Source organism: Oreochromis niloticus, linkage group LG23 (assembly GCF_001858045.2).
Source record: "Oreochromis niloticus isolate F11D_XX linkage group LG23, O_niloticus_UMD_NMBU, whole genome shotgun sequence".
In the NCBI taxonomy this organism is placed as follows: Eukaryota; Metazoa; Chordata; class Actinopteri; order Cichliformes; family Cichlidae; genus Oreochromis; species Oreochromis niloticus.
The window spans coordinates 27,275,764-27,291,792 of record NC_031986.2 but is presented as its reverse complement, the minus strand read 5'-3'; the positions used below and the strand labels follow the sequence as shown (position 1 = coordinate 27,291,792).

Here is a 16,029-nt window from a genome sequence, read left to right as displayed (position 1 = left end):
ATAGAATGAAGAGTAGACTGATATATGAAATATTCCTTTATTGGGTGAGAAAATCAGACCATGTCATAACTGCTTTAAGTCATACAGAATAGATATCAGAGCTTTAAACAGGCTGACTTCTGCTAAATGGGTCAAACTGGGCAGAAAGTATACAAACACATAACATCCTTATAGAATATGATGTAACACTATAGATCAACTTACCTCAGAATATATAAAGCATATCAACAATTACAGCAACATGAATCTGAAAACGTGTTTCTGAGTGATAGAAACAGACTGAACTATCTGTTCAACAGTCAGTCCTTCTCTAACAGGAGGAAACTCTTTACACTCAACTCAGCACAGACGCACTGAGGAACCAGGAAACCAGACTGTAAATGCAGGATAAAGAGGTTCAGTGAATGTGTTGTTGAAGGTGTGGAGGTGGATCAGAGTGTCAGAGGAGACTCTGTAGAAGGACAGAGTGCCAGCAGGATAGTCCACATACACTGCTACTCTGTTAGAGACAGAGGAGGAGGGATATGTTTGTCTGTTACTGTGTAAGACAGAGTAACCCTTAACATCAGAGCAGAACAGACTCCAGGACTCATCATTCCTTCCAAACACACAATGTTTACTGTTTTCGCAGTCTTCACTGTCTCCTTTCCTTCTGATTGTTCCGTAACTCACTGATATATAAACCTCCCCTCTCCACTCGACCTCCCAGTAACAGCGACCAGTCAGACAATCTCCACACAGCAGCTGAGGATACCCATTGTCAAATCTGTCTGGATGATCAGGATATGACTGAACCTCCTCCACATGTGTCACTTTCCTGTTGCCGTCAGACAGTTTGAGGTTTGTGTGTACTGTGTTTGTGTCGATTGTGAGTTGACAGGAATCTGATGGAGAGAACAAACACAATCCAGCTGCAGTTATTGATCCATCATCTGAGATGTGAGTAAATGATGTGACAGTTTGAAGATGGTTGAATGTGTGCTGCTTTGTTTTCATGAATCACATTAAAAACACACTTACACTTCCTCAGACCTGGTGTCAACCATCGGACTCCAGCAGGCTCCACCCTGAAAGGAGGAGGGGGGTCAGACCAGCACAGTCTCTTTCAGCATGCACACATGGACATTACATCACTCGCATACACATACTGTTAGACACTGATAAAGGAATATTTGGACACATACACTTTAATCCATACATGGAGGAAATTTCTGATGATTTCAACTGATCCTGGATAAACAGTCGCATAGACAGAGAATTTATTTAATCCCACACTGGCGAAAGATAACTTGTTACAGCAGCATAAGGGACAGAGAGTCTCTTGTGCTTTTCAGAGTGAAAAGTGAATTAAAGAAATATTAGAAATGTAAAAATAGAAAAAGGTAAATAATGGGTCTATGGGTCTCGGGGACTGGGCAGGACAAAACTGGCCCTGTAAAGGATAAGTGGAAGGGAGTGGATGGATGTGGAAATCACCAGAAGGTCCTTTCAATTTTGAAATCAGGTCTTAGTTTCTCTTACCGTATATCCTACCTGATATATACCAATCAGGCAGGACATTAAGACCTGCTGCCTAATTGTGTTGGTCCCCCTTGCCAAAACAGCAGAAGTTGTGATGCACTGTGTATTCTGACACATAAGAACCAAATCTAACCATATATGGTCCTATATACCAGATTTCAGGTTTTTTGCAGTTCAAGCTACAGTGGCTTGTCCGTTGAATGGGACCACAGGTTAGAACCTTTGCTCCACATGTGCATCAGTGAACCTTGGTCGCTCATGACCCTGTCCCTGGTCCACCACTGTTCCCTGGACCACTTTTGATAGATACTGACCACTGCAGACTGGGAACCGATAATAACAGCTCCAGTTTTGGAGATGCCCTGATCCAGTCGTCGGACATCACAATTTGGTCGTTGTCAAACTCACTCAAATTGTTACATTTGCCCATTTTTCCTGTTTCTTACTCAATGTTGAGGACAAGTTATTCACTTGCTCCCTATTGTATGCCACAAACTAACACGTTAGTGATTTTCACTTTACCTGTTAGTGGTCATAACATTACGCCTGATCTGTGTATTAAAAAAACTATCCAAAATACGCTGTTTTGACTGCAGTGAAATATTAGTTCAGAAGCTTTTGCTCTCTTTAAAAATATTTTCATTTCCTGCCTGGATTAAAATATTTTTAATGTTACCTAAAAGAGACAAAAAGAAGCAGTGTGTGGCAGTCTAAAGAGTACCTGTATATGTTAATTATAGGTTAGTTATTATCTTCCCCAAGTAGGTTATGATTGTGATTGGGGTAGTTTCTCTTTGTTAACAGGATTGATCAGAAGGTTGGTGGTTCGATCCCTGGTTTCCCCTATTCTGTATGCCAGATATCCTTCGGTGAGATATTAACCCCAAGTTGTTTTCTGATGCGTCCATCCAGGATTAATGTGTGTAGTCAATAAGCACTTAACAGACAGAAGACAGTGCTTGTGTGAACAGGTGCACGTGGCATGTTGTATAGAGGACTTTGAGTACTTAAAATTCCAGTTTTGTTCAATTCTGGAGTTTATTTAATTTATTTTTGTGTTGTTTTAAATACCATTATTCTATGTTGTGCACTAATTTAGAAAAACACTGACTCTTGTTTATAAAAAGTGCTATGAATAAAAACCTTTTTTTTTTTAAATTCTGAGAGCTTGGATGCTTTAAAATATACAGTGAACATTTTCCTGTGGTTGTCAGGTACTTCCACAGTTTTGATTATAAACATTTACTAATGATATAGGCTGAAAGTTTTTCCTGCTTACAGTCTTTCTGTTAAGCTAGGATAAACATGCCCTAAACCTGTCCCTGTAAAAAAACAAACAAACAAACAAACAAACCCCCAAACGACAAAATTACTGAAAATGACAAAATAGGTAAACATACACAGATCTATCCAAATGTTGAATAAATGGTGACCATCTACATAAATACCTCTTGTTATTGTTCAACTAGACTCATGTTTATTTTGTAAAATAAGGAAAGATTTTTCTCAATGTGTTTTGCTCATGTCACATCTACATGAAACAAAGAAGGCCACAGAAAATGTCCTTTCTCCTCTATCAGATATTATTTCCATACCTGAGAGTGTCCTCTCTCAAGTTTAGATCCTTTAGCAGCTTCATTCCAGAGTCTCCAGGATGATTGTAGCTCAGGTCCAGCAGTTTCAGATTTGAGAGGTTGGAGCTCAGAGCTGAAGCTATAGAAGCACAGCCTTCCTCTGTGATCAGACAGCCTGAAAGACTGCAAACACACAAAATAACAGTCCAGCTGTGAACACTTTATTTTAAAAACTTGTGGGTTTTTTTTTAGTTGTTTTTAATCATATCCATATTCATGTCCATCTATTAAATCAATGTATTTTTATTTATAGTGACCACATGCAACAGACAACAACAGCTGTCTCAAGTTGTTAAATTGTGTAAGGAGTTATTCCAGCATGACTAAAATGTGGTTCAGAGTCACCTGATCCAGTCCTAACTCTAAGCTATAAGTATAAAGGATGTCTTTTTTTCTGAACCCAAATTTGGAGCTGGTTCCATAGAAGAGAGACCTAGTTGCACAAACTCTATAAGCCATAAGTAAGTCTGCAGTCTTAGTGTCAAGTGTTCCATGTTGATTGATTATTTAAGACTACATGCAGAGGGTGAAATAATTATTGAACACATAATGTATTTTCTTAGTAAATATATTTCTAAAGGTGTTATTGACATGAAATTCTCACCAGATATGCGTAACAACCCATCCAACGCACATGTGCAAAGAAATCAAAGCATAAACGTCTTTAAATTAAGTTTTGTGTAATAATTAGAAGTGACACAGGGAAAATGTTTCTAGTGTTGAACATACTTACTATAATTTATTTGATCTTCGGTCTAAAAGCCTTTTTTGGTGGCGACATCTTCAAGATGCCTCCTGTATGGAGAAATTAGTCACATGCATCGCTCAGGCGTGATTTTGGCCCATCTTTCATCAAAAATAGTCTTCAAATCCTGAAGGCTCCATTCTACAAACTCTAAGCTTTAGTTCTTCATAGATTTTCAGTTGGATTCGGGGTAGGTGGTTGGCTGGGCCATTATAGCAGCTTTACTTTCTTTGAAACCAGTTGAAAGTTTCCTTGGCTGTTTGGGATAATTGTCTTGCTGAAACATCCACCCTCATTTCATCTTCATCATTCTGGCAGATGACAGCTGATTTTCATCAAGAATGTCCTGTTTCATTTTTCCAGTCCTTCCTTTAATTATATTAAGGGTGCAAGTGCCCTGTGCTGAAAAATAGTGATACACTATGTTCCCACATCCAAAGCTCACTGTTGGTGTTTTTGGTGTGATATGCAGTTCACTTTGACCTCCAAACATGGTGTAAATTATGGCATCAAAACATGGCATTTTAATTTTGATCCAATCTGAACAGACTATATTCTTGTAGTATTTCAAAGGCTTGTCTAAATATTTTTTATCAAACTTTGAATCATGCTGTTTCTTCAGCAACAGAATCTTGAGTGGTCAGTGTGCATACAGGCCATGGTGGTTGAGTGCATTACTCATAGTTTTCTTTGAAACAATTATACCTGCTGTTTCCAGGTCTTTCTGTAGCTCTTCACAAGTGGTTGTTGGATTTTGGATAAACTCTTCTGATAATTCCTTTCACTCTTCTGTCTGAAGTTTTGTGGGGAGCACCTGGTCATTGTCAGTTTATGTTGAAATGATGCTCTTTTTACTTCTGGATTGAGGCTCCAACACTTCTCACTGGAACCTTCAGTAGTTTAGAAATTCTTCTGTAGCCTATACTATCAGTATGCTTTGCAGCAATAATGTTGCGAAGGTTTTGAGAGAGCTCATTACTGATACACAAAATTAGATATTTCTTGTGTGATAGCTTGGTAATCTGACACATTTTTATAATCCATCATTTGGGACTAAGACAAGTCATGTTAATTTGCACTGAGTGGCAAAATTGCTTTCTAATTACCATGATGTTCCAAGTCTTTTTACACCTCCATTGCTTCGTGTGTTAAATACTTTTTCCCTGTGCCATTTCTTATTGTCACACATAATTCACGGCCCTCTATGGATGATTTCTTTCAATGTGGATTGGATGAGTTGTTACTGACATCTGGTGATAATTACATGTCAACAGCAGCAAATAGAAATTTATTTAATTAGAACATTGGTGACGTGCCTTTTTTTTCTGTTGTAAATGAGAAGAGGTTGTTTCTTTGAATATAAAAGGAAGCTGATGATAAAAAGTCAATATGGAAGAAATATGATCTCTCTGCAATTATAGGGAACAAATCAGAGTTAGCATTAGATTTGTAATAATATGGCTTCCACTCAGTATTTAACTCAGTCTAATCCTCCTGTGTTACCCATCTGTGAGGTTTCAGTACTATTAAGAAGACAATCTGCCTGTGTGAAAGTAAAGTTTAGGTAGTTCCTGTAAATTGTGGTGACACATGGCATTGACAAAAAAGTTAAATCACCTCCATCTAATTTAGGGTTGCAAAGGGTGAACTGTGTCACAGTTGACATTGAGCGTACACCTGGATAGGTCACCAGTCTCCCAGAGCTAATACAAAGTGATAAGATAATCATATACACTCACTTTTTGCCACCTTTCTTGGAATTTTGCTTTGTGAGATTGTATTTATTTTTATTGTGATAAGCTGATTTTACTTAATTTAATTGCTGTGACCTTATTTTCCCAAAACTCTCATTTTGTAAAACCAACCTTTAAAAATATATATTATATAATTCCAGACTCTTCATTGCAAAGAGTTAAAAAGAGTAAAAATAGAAAGACATCCGGACATGTAATTCTCTGGATTTAAAATAGCCTGGTAACTGGTGTATGTTCAAACCAGTATCATGCATATCAGTAATTTTTATCAGTTCAAAAACAAAAGAATTTGAATATAAAAAAACCCTTTAAGACAGTAACTCAGAGTCTAACAATCTAACCAAATTTGATTCAAAAGTGACTTGAGAATTCTATACAGGTTTTAGTGGCTTTTATTTTCAGTGGTAATCAGTGGAAAAGTCTGAAATCTGACCTGATAGTTTCCAGTTTACAGTAAACACTCCTGAAACCAACAGACAAAAGCTTCACTCCTGAATCCCCCAGGTTGTTGTTACTCAGGTCGAGCTCTCTCAGACTAAAGGATGAGGATCTGAGAAGTGAGCACAGAGCTTCACAGCTTCTCTCTGAGAGGTTACAGCCACTCAGTCTGAAAAACAATGATATCTGTGATCAAATGAAATCACTTAATGTTGAATCTAGAAAACAAAAACAAAGTATGCACTACAGTTCATGGTTAACTAAAATAAATTGGTCTGAAATTTGTCAGATATAAAACACTTCAAATTTGCCCAATAAAAAACACAGCTATACCTACGTAGCTGTATTTCACTACATGTTGTACTCTGTATAACAAATAAAGGTTGTTTGTTTGTTTGTTTTGTTGTATATAATTAAATCTAAACCAGTGAGAAGCTGGTAGAGTTAGTCATACTTGTGTAGTACTCACTGACACAAACACACTAGGCAGAGTCTGTGTTTTGTTTTGTTCTGTTTTGTTCAGGTAAGTAGAAAAAACATTTTGAACAGACAGAGATAGGCCCATATTTACTTACAGAGCTTTGCTGGAAGCTTTGACCACTGGCAGCAGTCTCAGAAGAGCCTCCTCTGAAGCTGAGTATTTCTTCAAGTCAAACACATCCAGATCTTTTTCTGATGACAGTAAGATGAAGACCAGAGCTGACCAGTGAGCAGGAGACAGTTTTTCTGCAGAGAGATATCCTGATCTCAGGGACTTTTGAATCTCCTTTACAAGGGAATGATCATTCAGTTCATTGAGACAGTGAAAAAGGTTAATGTTATTCTCTGCAGACAGATTCTCACTGATCATCTTCTTGATGTACTGAACTGTTTCCTTATTGGTCTTTGAGCATCTTCCTGTCTGTGTAAGCAAGCCTTGTAGGAGAGTCTGATTGGTCTGAAGTGAAAGACCCAGGAGGAAACGAAGGAACAAGTCCAAGTGTCCATTTGGAATCTGTAAGGCCTTGTCCACAGCAGTCTCGTAGAAATGTTTATCTGTTTCAGATTGATGGGATGTTTTTTGTTGCTCTTCCAGCAGATTGACTCCAGAGTTGATGAAAGTCTGATGGACATGAAGCGCAGCCAGAAACTCTTGAACACTGAGATGAACAAAGCAGTACACCTTGTCCTGGTACAGTCCTCTCTCCTCTTTAAAGATCTGTGTGAACACTCCTGAGTACACTGAGGCTGCTCTGATATTGATGCCACACTCTGTCAGGTCTGATTCATAAAAGATCAGTTTTCCTTTCTGCAGCTGATCAAAAGCCAGTTTTCCCAGACACTCAATCATCTTCCTGCTTTCTGGACTCCAGTGTGGATCTGTGTCAACTCCTCCATCATACTTGACTTTTTTCACTTTGGCCTGAACCACCAGGAAGTGGATGTACATCTCAGTCAGGGTCTTGGGCAGGGGTCCTTTCTCTTCGGTTTTCAGCACATTCTCCACAACTGTAGCAGTGATCCAGCAAAAGACTGGGATGTGGCACATGATGTGGAGGCTCCGTGATGTCTTGATGTGGGAGAATATCCTGCTGGCCTGCTGTTCATTTCTGAACCTCTTCCTGAAGTACTCCTCTTTCTGTGGGTCATTGAACCCCCTGATCTCTGTCACCATGTCAAAACAACAGGGTGGGATCTGATTGCCTGCTGCAGGTCGTGTGGTTATCCAGAGGCGAGCAGAGGGAAGTAGATTCCCCTTGATGAGGTTTATCAATAGCATGTCCACTGAGTTAGATAGTGTAGGGTCAGTTAGGATTTCAGATTTGTGGAAGTCCAGAGGAAGTCGACATTCATCCAGACCATCAAAGATAAAAACAGCCTGGACGTCTTCAAAGCTGCAGATTCCTGCTTGTTTGGTTTCAGTGAAGAAGTGATGAACAAGTTCCACCAAGCTGAACTTTTCCTCTTTCAGCAAATTCAGCTCTCTGAAAGTGAATGGAAATATGAACTGGATGTCCTGGTTGGCTTTGCCTTCAGCCCAGTCCAAAGTGAACTTCTGTGTCAAGACTGTTTTCCCAATGCCAGCCACTCCTTTTGTCAGCACTGTTCTGATTGGTTTATCTCTTCCAGGTAAGGCTTTAAAGATGTCTTCTTGTCTGATTGTTAATTCTTCTAGTCTGATTCTTGTTTCTGGTCTGTATTGTTTCCTAGATGCTGTTTCAATCTGTCTGACCTCATGTTCATCATTGACCTCTGTAGTCTCTCCCTCTGTGATGTAGAGCTCTGTGTAGATCTGATTGAGAAGGGTTGGGTTTCCTGCATTAGCGATCCCCTCAAACACACACTTGAACTTCTCCTTCAGTGAAGATTTGAGTTCATGTTGAAAATCTGGAGCAAATATTTCTGAAAACACACAATAAATATATTTAATGATGGAATTATTATTCAGCAAATACCTCTACATCTTTCATCCCCCGAAAATAGGTTTTTGAATCTATGTTGGTTTATCCTTTCATATATCCTTCAATTTCCCATTTATGCAGCAGCTTAACCCTTTAAGACCTACCATAGAACCAAGTCCGCCAGAGCTTATCTTTATATTTTTACATGCTGTAGTGCCATTTTTGGGAACATTTCAAGTTGCTATACATCAATACAACCGTTATAGCCCAAATTTTAGTAGTATGTATGCATTAAGTCCATAGAAACTACATAAATTGCAAAAAGTGCAATAAACTACAAAAAACTTGAAAATCGTTTTTGATTTTTTTTTACATATATTTCTAGTTAGAGAAATTTAAGAGGTTTATTCCTCAAAACTGTAAATATAAAAAAGTTGCACAAAATAGTTTCCAACCACAGGAAATTTATTTTGAGTGTCTTCATAATTTCATTTTTGAGATACACCAATTTTTATATACTGCGGGAAAAATGAAAATAAATATTATATTAAATAATATTTATTTATTTATTAAATAAATATTATAATTCAAATTGGAAAAAAAAAAACACCATGTGCATCAAAATAAACTATTTCCAGCAGTGCAATTTGAGTTCTAAGCATCCCAGAAACGATATAGAAAAGCATAAAGTCACTTCCGGTTTCGACCAGGCAGTGGCGGTCCTAGCCTGTTTGGCGCAAACACTCCCTCTGCCCCCTTTGCCGATCCGATCAGCTGTTCATAACACTTCCTACGTTGAAATAAACGTCAGCGCGAACAATCGCATGTCCTGCCCGAAACCGGAAGTGTTGTCATTTTCGTGGAAAATGTAGTTTTTTACTTGTATGCCTTAAAAGCCTATACTGGTATTTTTAAAAGTCATGTTTGATGTTATGCTTTTCTGAATAGTTTCTGGGTTTTTAGGATTGTTTTTTGTTTTTTCTGCAGTATATAAAAATTGGTGTATCTCAAAAATAATACTATGAAGACACTCAAAATAAATTTCCTGTGGTTGTAAACTATTTTTTGCAACTTTTTTGTATTTAAAGTTTTGAGGGATAAGCCTCTTAAATTTCTCTAAGTAGAAATATATGTAAAAAAAAACAAACAAACAAAACAAAAACAATTTTCAATTTGTTTTTGTAGTTTATTGCACTTTTTTGCAATTTATGTAGTTACTATGGACTTAATGCATACATATTATTAAAATTTGGGCTATAACAGTTGTATTGATGTATAGCAACTTGAAATGCTCCCAAAAATGGTACTACAGCATGTAAAAATATAAAGTAAGCTCTGGCCGACCTGGTTCTGTGGTAAGTCTTAAAGGGTTAACATAAAACTGTTGTCAGAACCATACTGAATTTCACCAGAGAAACATACACAGACACACATATGAAGAGAGAGAGAGTAACCATGCAAACGGCTACCAAACAGCTATCATAATATGTCATACAATGAGAACAGGACAAATCAACAATTGACAATGACTAATTAATATTAAAATCTGTAACATAATGTATTGTTTGGAGTTTAGTCTGTTACTGTTACTATTTTTACCATTTCTTCTTGGAGCAACTGTAACCCACATAATTTCTTTAGGGATTAATAAAGTATTCTGATTTATTATTCTGAAGTATTCGGATTTCGCACAACCCAGGATTCAAATCATGAATACATAATGGGCTTGGATTTTCAACATTGTGAATGAAATGTATGGAAGAATGTGATTATTTTACATGTAGTTGTTTTTTTCCTGTGTAATAATATTAGAAGACCACGTCTGTGCCTTTTCCAGGGCAAAGTTGGCGCTGGACAACACTGTTCTGCTGGCCCACCCATTCCCGTCAGTGGAGATCGCATTGTCGGATGTAGCAGTGGGCGCCATGTTGGAACAGCGGCAACGTGTCTATGGGTCACCCGGGCCCAGTCGTTCCCCTTCGTGGCGCTGTCGTGTTTTCGACTCCATCCATACCCTCTCTCATCTGGATGTACGGGATTCGGTCAAGCTGGTCAGCGCCAAGTTTGTTTGGCCTGCAGAAAGTGATGAAGCGTTGGACCACCGCATGCTTTCTGTGCCAACGCTCGAAGGTCCACAGGCACACTCAGGCACCCCGCAAACCTTCCCGCATGCCTGGTAGGCGTTTCGACCATGTTCATGTCGATTTGGTCGGACCGCTTCCACAGTCGCAGGGTTTCACACTCCTTTTGACTGTGGTGGATTGGACCACCAGGTGGCTGGAGATGGTCTCTTGGTTTCCACAACAGTGGAGGTGGTGGCCAGGGCGTTTGTGTCCACTTGGGTTTTGCGTTTTGGTCCCCCCGCTGACATTACCTCGGACAAGCACCCTCAGTTTCTGTCGGAGCTTTGGTCCAACATGGCAGACGGACTGGGGGTCACGGTCCACCGCACCACGGCGTACCACCCACAGGCTACCAGGATGTGTGACGGTTTCACCGATCACTCAAGGCCGCTCTCCGTGACTCCTTTACTAGTGGTAACTGGGTCGGCCGTCTGCCTTGGGTTTTGTTGGGGAATTTTTGCCTCACAGCTGATCGGCTTTTCTGTCGCAAGTCCCATCTCTCTTGTCTGTTTATTGCCCACTTTGCACCAGAAAGAGGAAAACAGCGGATGTCATGCTAAACAACAGCAGCACCTTTAAGCTTGATAAGCTGTTGTTAGAATTTATTTCATATTACTTTTTAATATCAGCTGATGTTTGCTGGAGCCACAGCCGTCAAAGCTGCTGGTCATGATATTGGTTTGGTTATCTGGTGAGAATGAAACATGAAGATGGAACCAGGAGATGTCCTTACTGAATCATCAGAACTGAACAGGTGATGGAGAAACAGGTTTACCTTTTAGGTGACATGAATGAGTTGAATGTAAATTATAAACAGTTTCTGAGAGACAAATAAGGATCTCTTTCTATCTGTGAGCACGCCGATCTGCAAGTGCATCCGCCCTCCCTGCATGGCACCGCAGACCACGTCCCACCACAGTACCATTTATTGCTTTGAGGTGTTATGGAAATTTTAACAATAACCTGCAACACACCCAGTGAGCTTGATTTGAAGTGGGTTTAATAAACACATAGCAATGTGGAGAGAGCATCCCAGTGAAACACCAGGACCATCTCTGCCTTGTGGCCACCGCTTTTACATCTTATATACAGAGACACAGACAAAGAACATTCCCCAAACTCTTACATGTTGGCCCCTCTCATGGGGGGGGGGGGGGGGGGCTACACCTTCTCCCTCACAGAGAGAATTATGACCTTGTTTTCTGCTTAGCCTTCACCTCAGGATTTACATCCCTGATAAGCAGTAGGATTCTCACTATCTGTTTAATGTCTCCCATTACAATGGCCTCACTGTGTTAACTTTCCACATGCATGTAAACTAGTGACAGGAGTGCTCTTACTTTGGTAAAGTGAGAAAGTGATATTACTATAACTAATGTGATATAATTAAATATGTGATTAATATATGAGAAAAGAAATCTGCCACCACAGAGGTTAAACTGCTTTAAAAGCTCACTGAAGAGTCTTTAGTTTAAGCAAAACCTTCCAGTGCGATTACTAAGAGTGACTAGAAAGAGAGATGTATGCAACAAGATATTCTTGATAAGATGACATGAGGGTGGACGTTTCAGTCAAGGAAACTCTCAACTGTTTTCAGAGAAAGAAAGTAAAGATTGGCCCAGCTAATCACCCAAACTAAATCCAACTGAAAATCTATAGCAAGATCTAAAGGTCAGAGTTCGTAGAATTGAGCCTTCCAGATTTGAAGATTATTTTTGATGAAGAACCACACCTGAGCGATGCATGTGACTAATTTCTCCATACAGGAGGCATCTTGAAGTTGTCACCGCAAACAAAAGCTTTTAGACAAAAAAAAAAAAAAACAATAGTAAGAACACTTACTAAAATTTTCAACAGTAGAAACATTTTTCCTTTGTCACTTCGAATTATTACACAAAACGTAAATTAAGGACATCTACGGTTCGATTTCTTTGCATTTGGATGGGTTGTTACGCATATCTTTTGAGAATTTCATGCCAATAGCACCTTTAGAAATACATTTACTTAGAAGTGTGATGCTGTGTTCAGTACTTACTTTATCCATTCAAACAGAGCACTTACACTAAGACTGCTATACTAGACTAAAAGCTATACTAAAAGCTGTGTTTTCCACAACAGGAAAGGGTCACATGTCGACACCAATAAAAGTAGCAATTGCCCTGTCTATTTCTTTTGTCCTCTTAGAATCATGTGCTGATGGCTGTCTAAATGACTCGGGTTAAGTTTGTAGCATGCGTGCTTATTGTTGTTTTTGTCTGCTTCCATTTGTCTTTGCACTAGGGTGATATAAATGTGCGGTCATATTGATTGTGTTCCCACCCATGTAATTGAGCATTGCGTGGCACATTGTACCACGACGTGCTTACTATCAGGGTCATACTTCACATGAAAACCAAAATACAGGGTGGGCCATTTATATGGATACACCGTAATAACATGGGAATGGTTGGTGATATTAAAGTCCTGTTTGTGGCACATTAGTATATGTGAGGGGGCAAACTCCTCAAGATGGGTGGTGACCATGGTGGCCATTTAGAAGTCGGCCATCTTGGATACAACTTTTGTTTTTTTTAATAGGAAGAGGGCCATGTGACACATCAAACTTATTGGTAATGTCACAAGAAAAACAATGGTGTGCTTGGTTTCAACGTAACTTTATTCTTTCATGAGTTATTTAAAAGTTTCTCTTTGTTCACAGCCATTGACATGTCGTAGAGGTTAACACGTGAGAAGCGGATCGAAATTGTGTTGATATCTGGTGAACGCAGTAACCGGGTCATTGCAGCAGATTTCAATGCAAGACACCCTACGAGATTACCCATCTCCCATACTACAGTTAGCAAACTGCTTACTAAGTTTCGTGAAACTGGTTCAGTGTTGGATTTGCCAAAATGTGGACGCAAGAAAACTGTCACTAATGAAGAAACATCAGTGGCTGTCCTAGCTTCATTCAGCAATTCACCTATTTCGTGCCCTCGAAATAGTATTTTGTGGCCACAAATAAGTATTTCATGGGCACGTTATACCCATTTCATGCCCACGAAGTACTATTTTGTGGTCACAATTTATCAATTTTTTGGACCATGTCATTAGAGGGGCTCCGTAGAGGCGCTCCGTACTAAACTGACAAACTTGCTGCTGAAGTTGCAAGAGGTGGGTAGTAATGAGTTACATTTACTCCGTTACATTTACTTGAGTAAGTTTTTGAAAAAAATGTACTTTTAAAGTACCTTTTTTGCACGATACTTTTTACTTTTACTTGAGTACATTTGTGAAGAAGAAACAGTACTTTTACTCTACAAAAGTACTACTACTACTTTTACGCTACATTTGCTTCTTTATTTGATTCTTTATAAAAAATAATTAGTTTAACACATTAGATAACATGCCGCCAGTGGAATTTCCGGTAACTTTTTTACCAATCAGATGTGGCCATGCAGTCACATGACCAGTTTGAAACTGTGGCGGGCAGAGCGGCTCAAGCGTTTCAAAGTAGCGGACACACGGAAAGAAGAAACACATGAAAACATGGCATAGCCAATTGTCTACGCTAGAGCTGAAGAGGATAAACAGCCTTGGCCTCACACACATTTCGCTTAAAAGCAGCACAAAAGAACAGCTATGTCTGCAGTGTCGGTGTTTTCAGGGAGAGCCAAAACAAAACAACTTTTCAGCGTGAAACAACTCAACTCGTGTAACCTGAGAAAACGGTAAGTTTTCTCTAAATATCTTTTTAGCTGTGGTTAGCTGGATGTCAGTCTTATGTTACAGCAGCTGTGTCGAGCTCGAGCTGCGAGTCATATTTTCAGCGCTATGTTGTAGTGAGATAAGTTTGTGGGTGTTTTGTGCAGCTTCAGCTGTCCTTTTAACTGCTCGCTGGTCAGCTAGCGTGAACTATAAGCTAACAGCTAGCCTGGTTAATGACGCTAGAGTTCAACGCACATGCAAACAGCTCGTCTCTACTGCTTTAACTGTTAAATCAGAAGGCAATACTGCGGGTGACAAGGCTTATGTCAGGGGTGTCCAAAGTCAATAGAATAGAAAATGGCCCGCACTTCAACTTTTGCTTGAGTGTATTGCACTTCTTCCACCAGGGGGCGCTACTGTTGATCAAGTCAGTTGCTCTACCAAAAAGGACAATCACAGAAGAAATTTACCCCAAGTTACCAAACATGGCAGAACCAAAGAAGCGAAAGGTAGAAAGTGAATGCAGAAAATTTCAGACACGGTGGGAGAGTGAATATTTCTTCAAAGAATTAAAGGGGAAGTGTGTCTGTTTGATCTGCACTGAAACTGTGGCAGTTATGAAAGAGTATAATGTACGATGTCATTATGAAACCAAACATCAGGCCTATGCATCCTACACTGGTGCTAAGCGAGAGCAGAAATTAAAGCAAAGGGTAGCTATCCTGCGGGGTCAGCAACAGTATTTTTTTCGTGCTCAAATTGTCCAGGAAAAGGCTCCAATAGCAGCTATGAGGTCGCCCAACTCATCGCAAGACATGGCAAGCCTTTTTCAGATGGAGACCTCATAAAACATGCCTCGTTAAAGTCACCGAAATAATGTGCCCGAAAAAAGTGCAGGACTTCAACAACGTCAGCATGTCCAGAAATACAGTTGTGCGACGCACTGAAGACTGTCAGCCAACATTAAACTGCAACTGTCTGATAAAGCTGTGCTTTTGATTTTTACTCCATCGCATGCGATCCGAGCACTGATGCCACAGACACCGCACAGCTGCTAATTTTTTTTGCGGGGAGTGGACGAGAGCACGAGCACTTTAGGTGAGTAAAAAATATATTCCACAGTACCCGTGTGTTAATATGCATGGATGTCCAGGTACACATGCTTCAAATATCAATAATGCGCATCAATTCTGTCACTACCCTGCTTTTGCGCACCACTTTCTTATATGCATTTTTCTTGTTAACACACAGAGTACACACCGCTGTGCACAGCGCACGCACACGCAAAGTCAGCTGATCTCATCTGATGCAGATCTGCTCCTTGATCAAGTGACATTTGTCAGCACCGCAGCTGGATGGCCCGATTTACATACCCAGCGCAGCTGATACTCACCAGAATAATTTACTAAAATTATATGCACTCCTGTTATTAAGTCCAGTTCAGTCTGTTAATGTTGATAACCGTTTCAAACGAACGTTAATAGTTGTGTTGCTAAGCCTAAGAACTTAAATAACAAGCTTGAAATGTACCCGTCCCATTTTCCCCTTTATTGTTTTTTCTCTGTGCTGTAAATCTTCTGTCTAAGAAGAAATCTGCTGCTGTTCTGAGAATGAGCTACTAAAGCTTTTTCTGAATAAATCAATAAAGATCCATTTATGGAAAGCTGTGATGAAGGCAGTTTTGTCTTTAATTATATTCAACAATATAACACATTTGACCACTTTTAAATGATTTTTCTAACTTTA

General features: G+C 39.4%; 1 protein-coding gene across 1 annotated transcript; it reads right to left on the bottom strand.

Annotated features, from left to right (window-relative positions):
* Nucleotides 1-224: 224 nt before the first annotated feature.
* Nucleotides 225-6,719, bottom strand: LOC109204633 (stonustoxin subunit beta-like). The gene is made up of 5 exons (XM_019366170.1): nt 6,668-6,719; nt 6,088-6,261; nt 3,117-3,278; nt 1,021-1,067; nt 225-884 (listed from the first exon to the last, which is right to left on the bottom strand). The coding sequence occupies exons 3-5, from the start codon at nt 3,158-3,160 to the stop codon at nt 340-342; spliced, it is 636 nt and encodes a 211-aa protein (XP_019221715.1). The 5' UTR covers nt 3,161-3,278; nt 6,088-6,261; nt 6,668-6,719; the 3' UTR covers nt 225-339.
* Nucleotides 6,720-16,029: the final 9,310 nt, after the last annotated feature.

Coding starts and splice junctions, on each gene's coding strand:
- LOC109204633 (XM_019366170.1), bottom strand. CDS start 3,160: ATGAAGCTGCTAAAGGATCTAAACTTGAGAGAGGACACTCTCAG. Junction 1,068..3,116: donor TTGAGAGAGGACACTCTCAG/GTATGGAAATAA, acceptor TCCTCCTTTCAG/GGTGGAGCCTGCTGGAGTCC. Junction 885..1,020: donor GACACCAGGTCTGAGGAAGT/GTAAGTGTGTTT, acceptor TCTCTCCATCAG/ATTCCTGTCAACTCACAATC.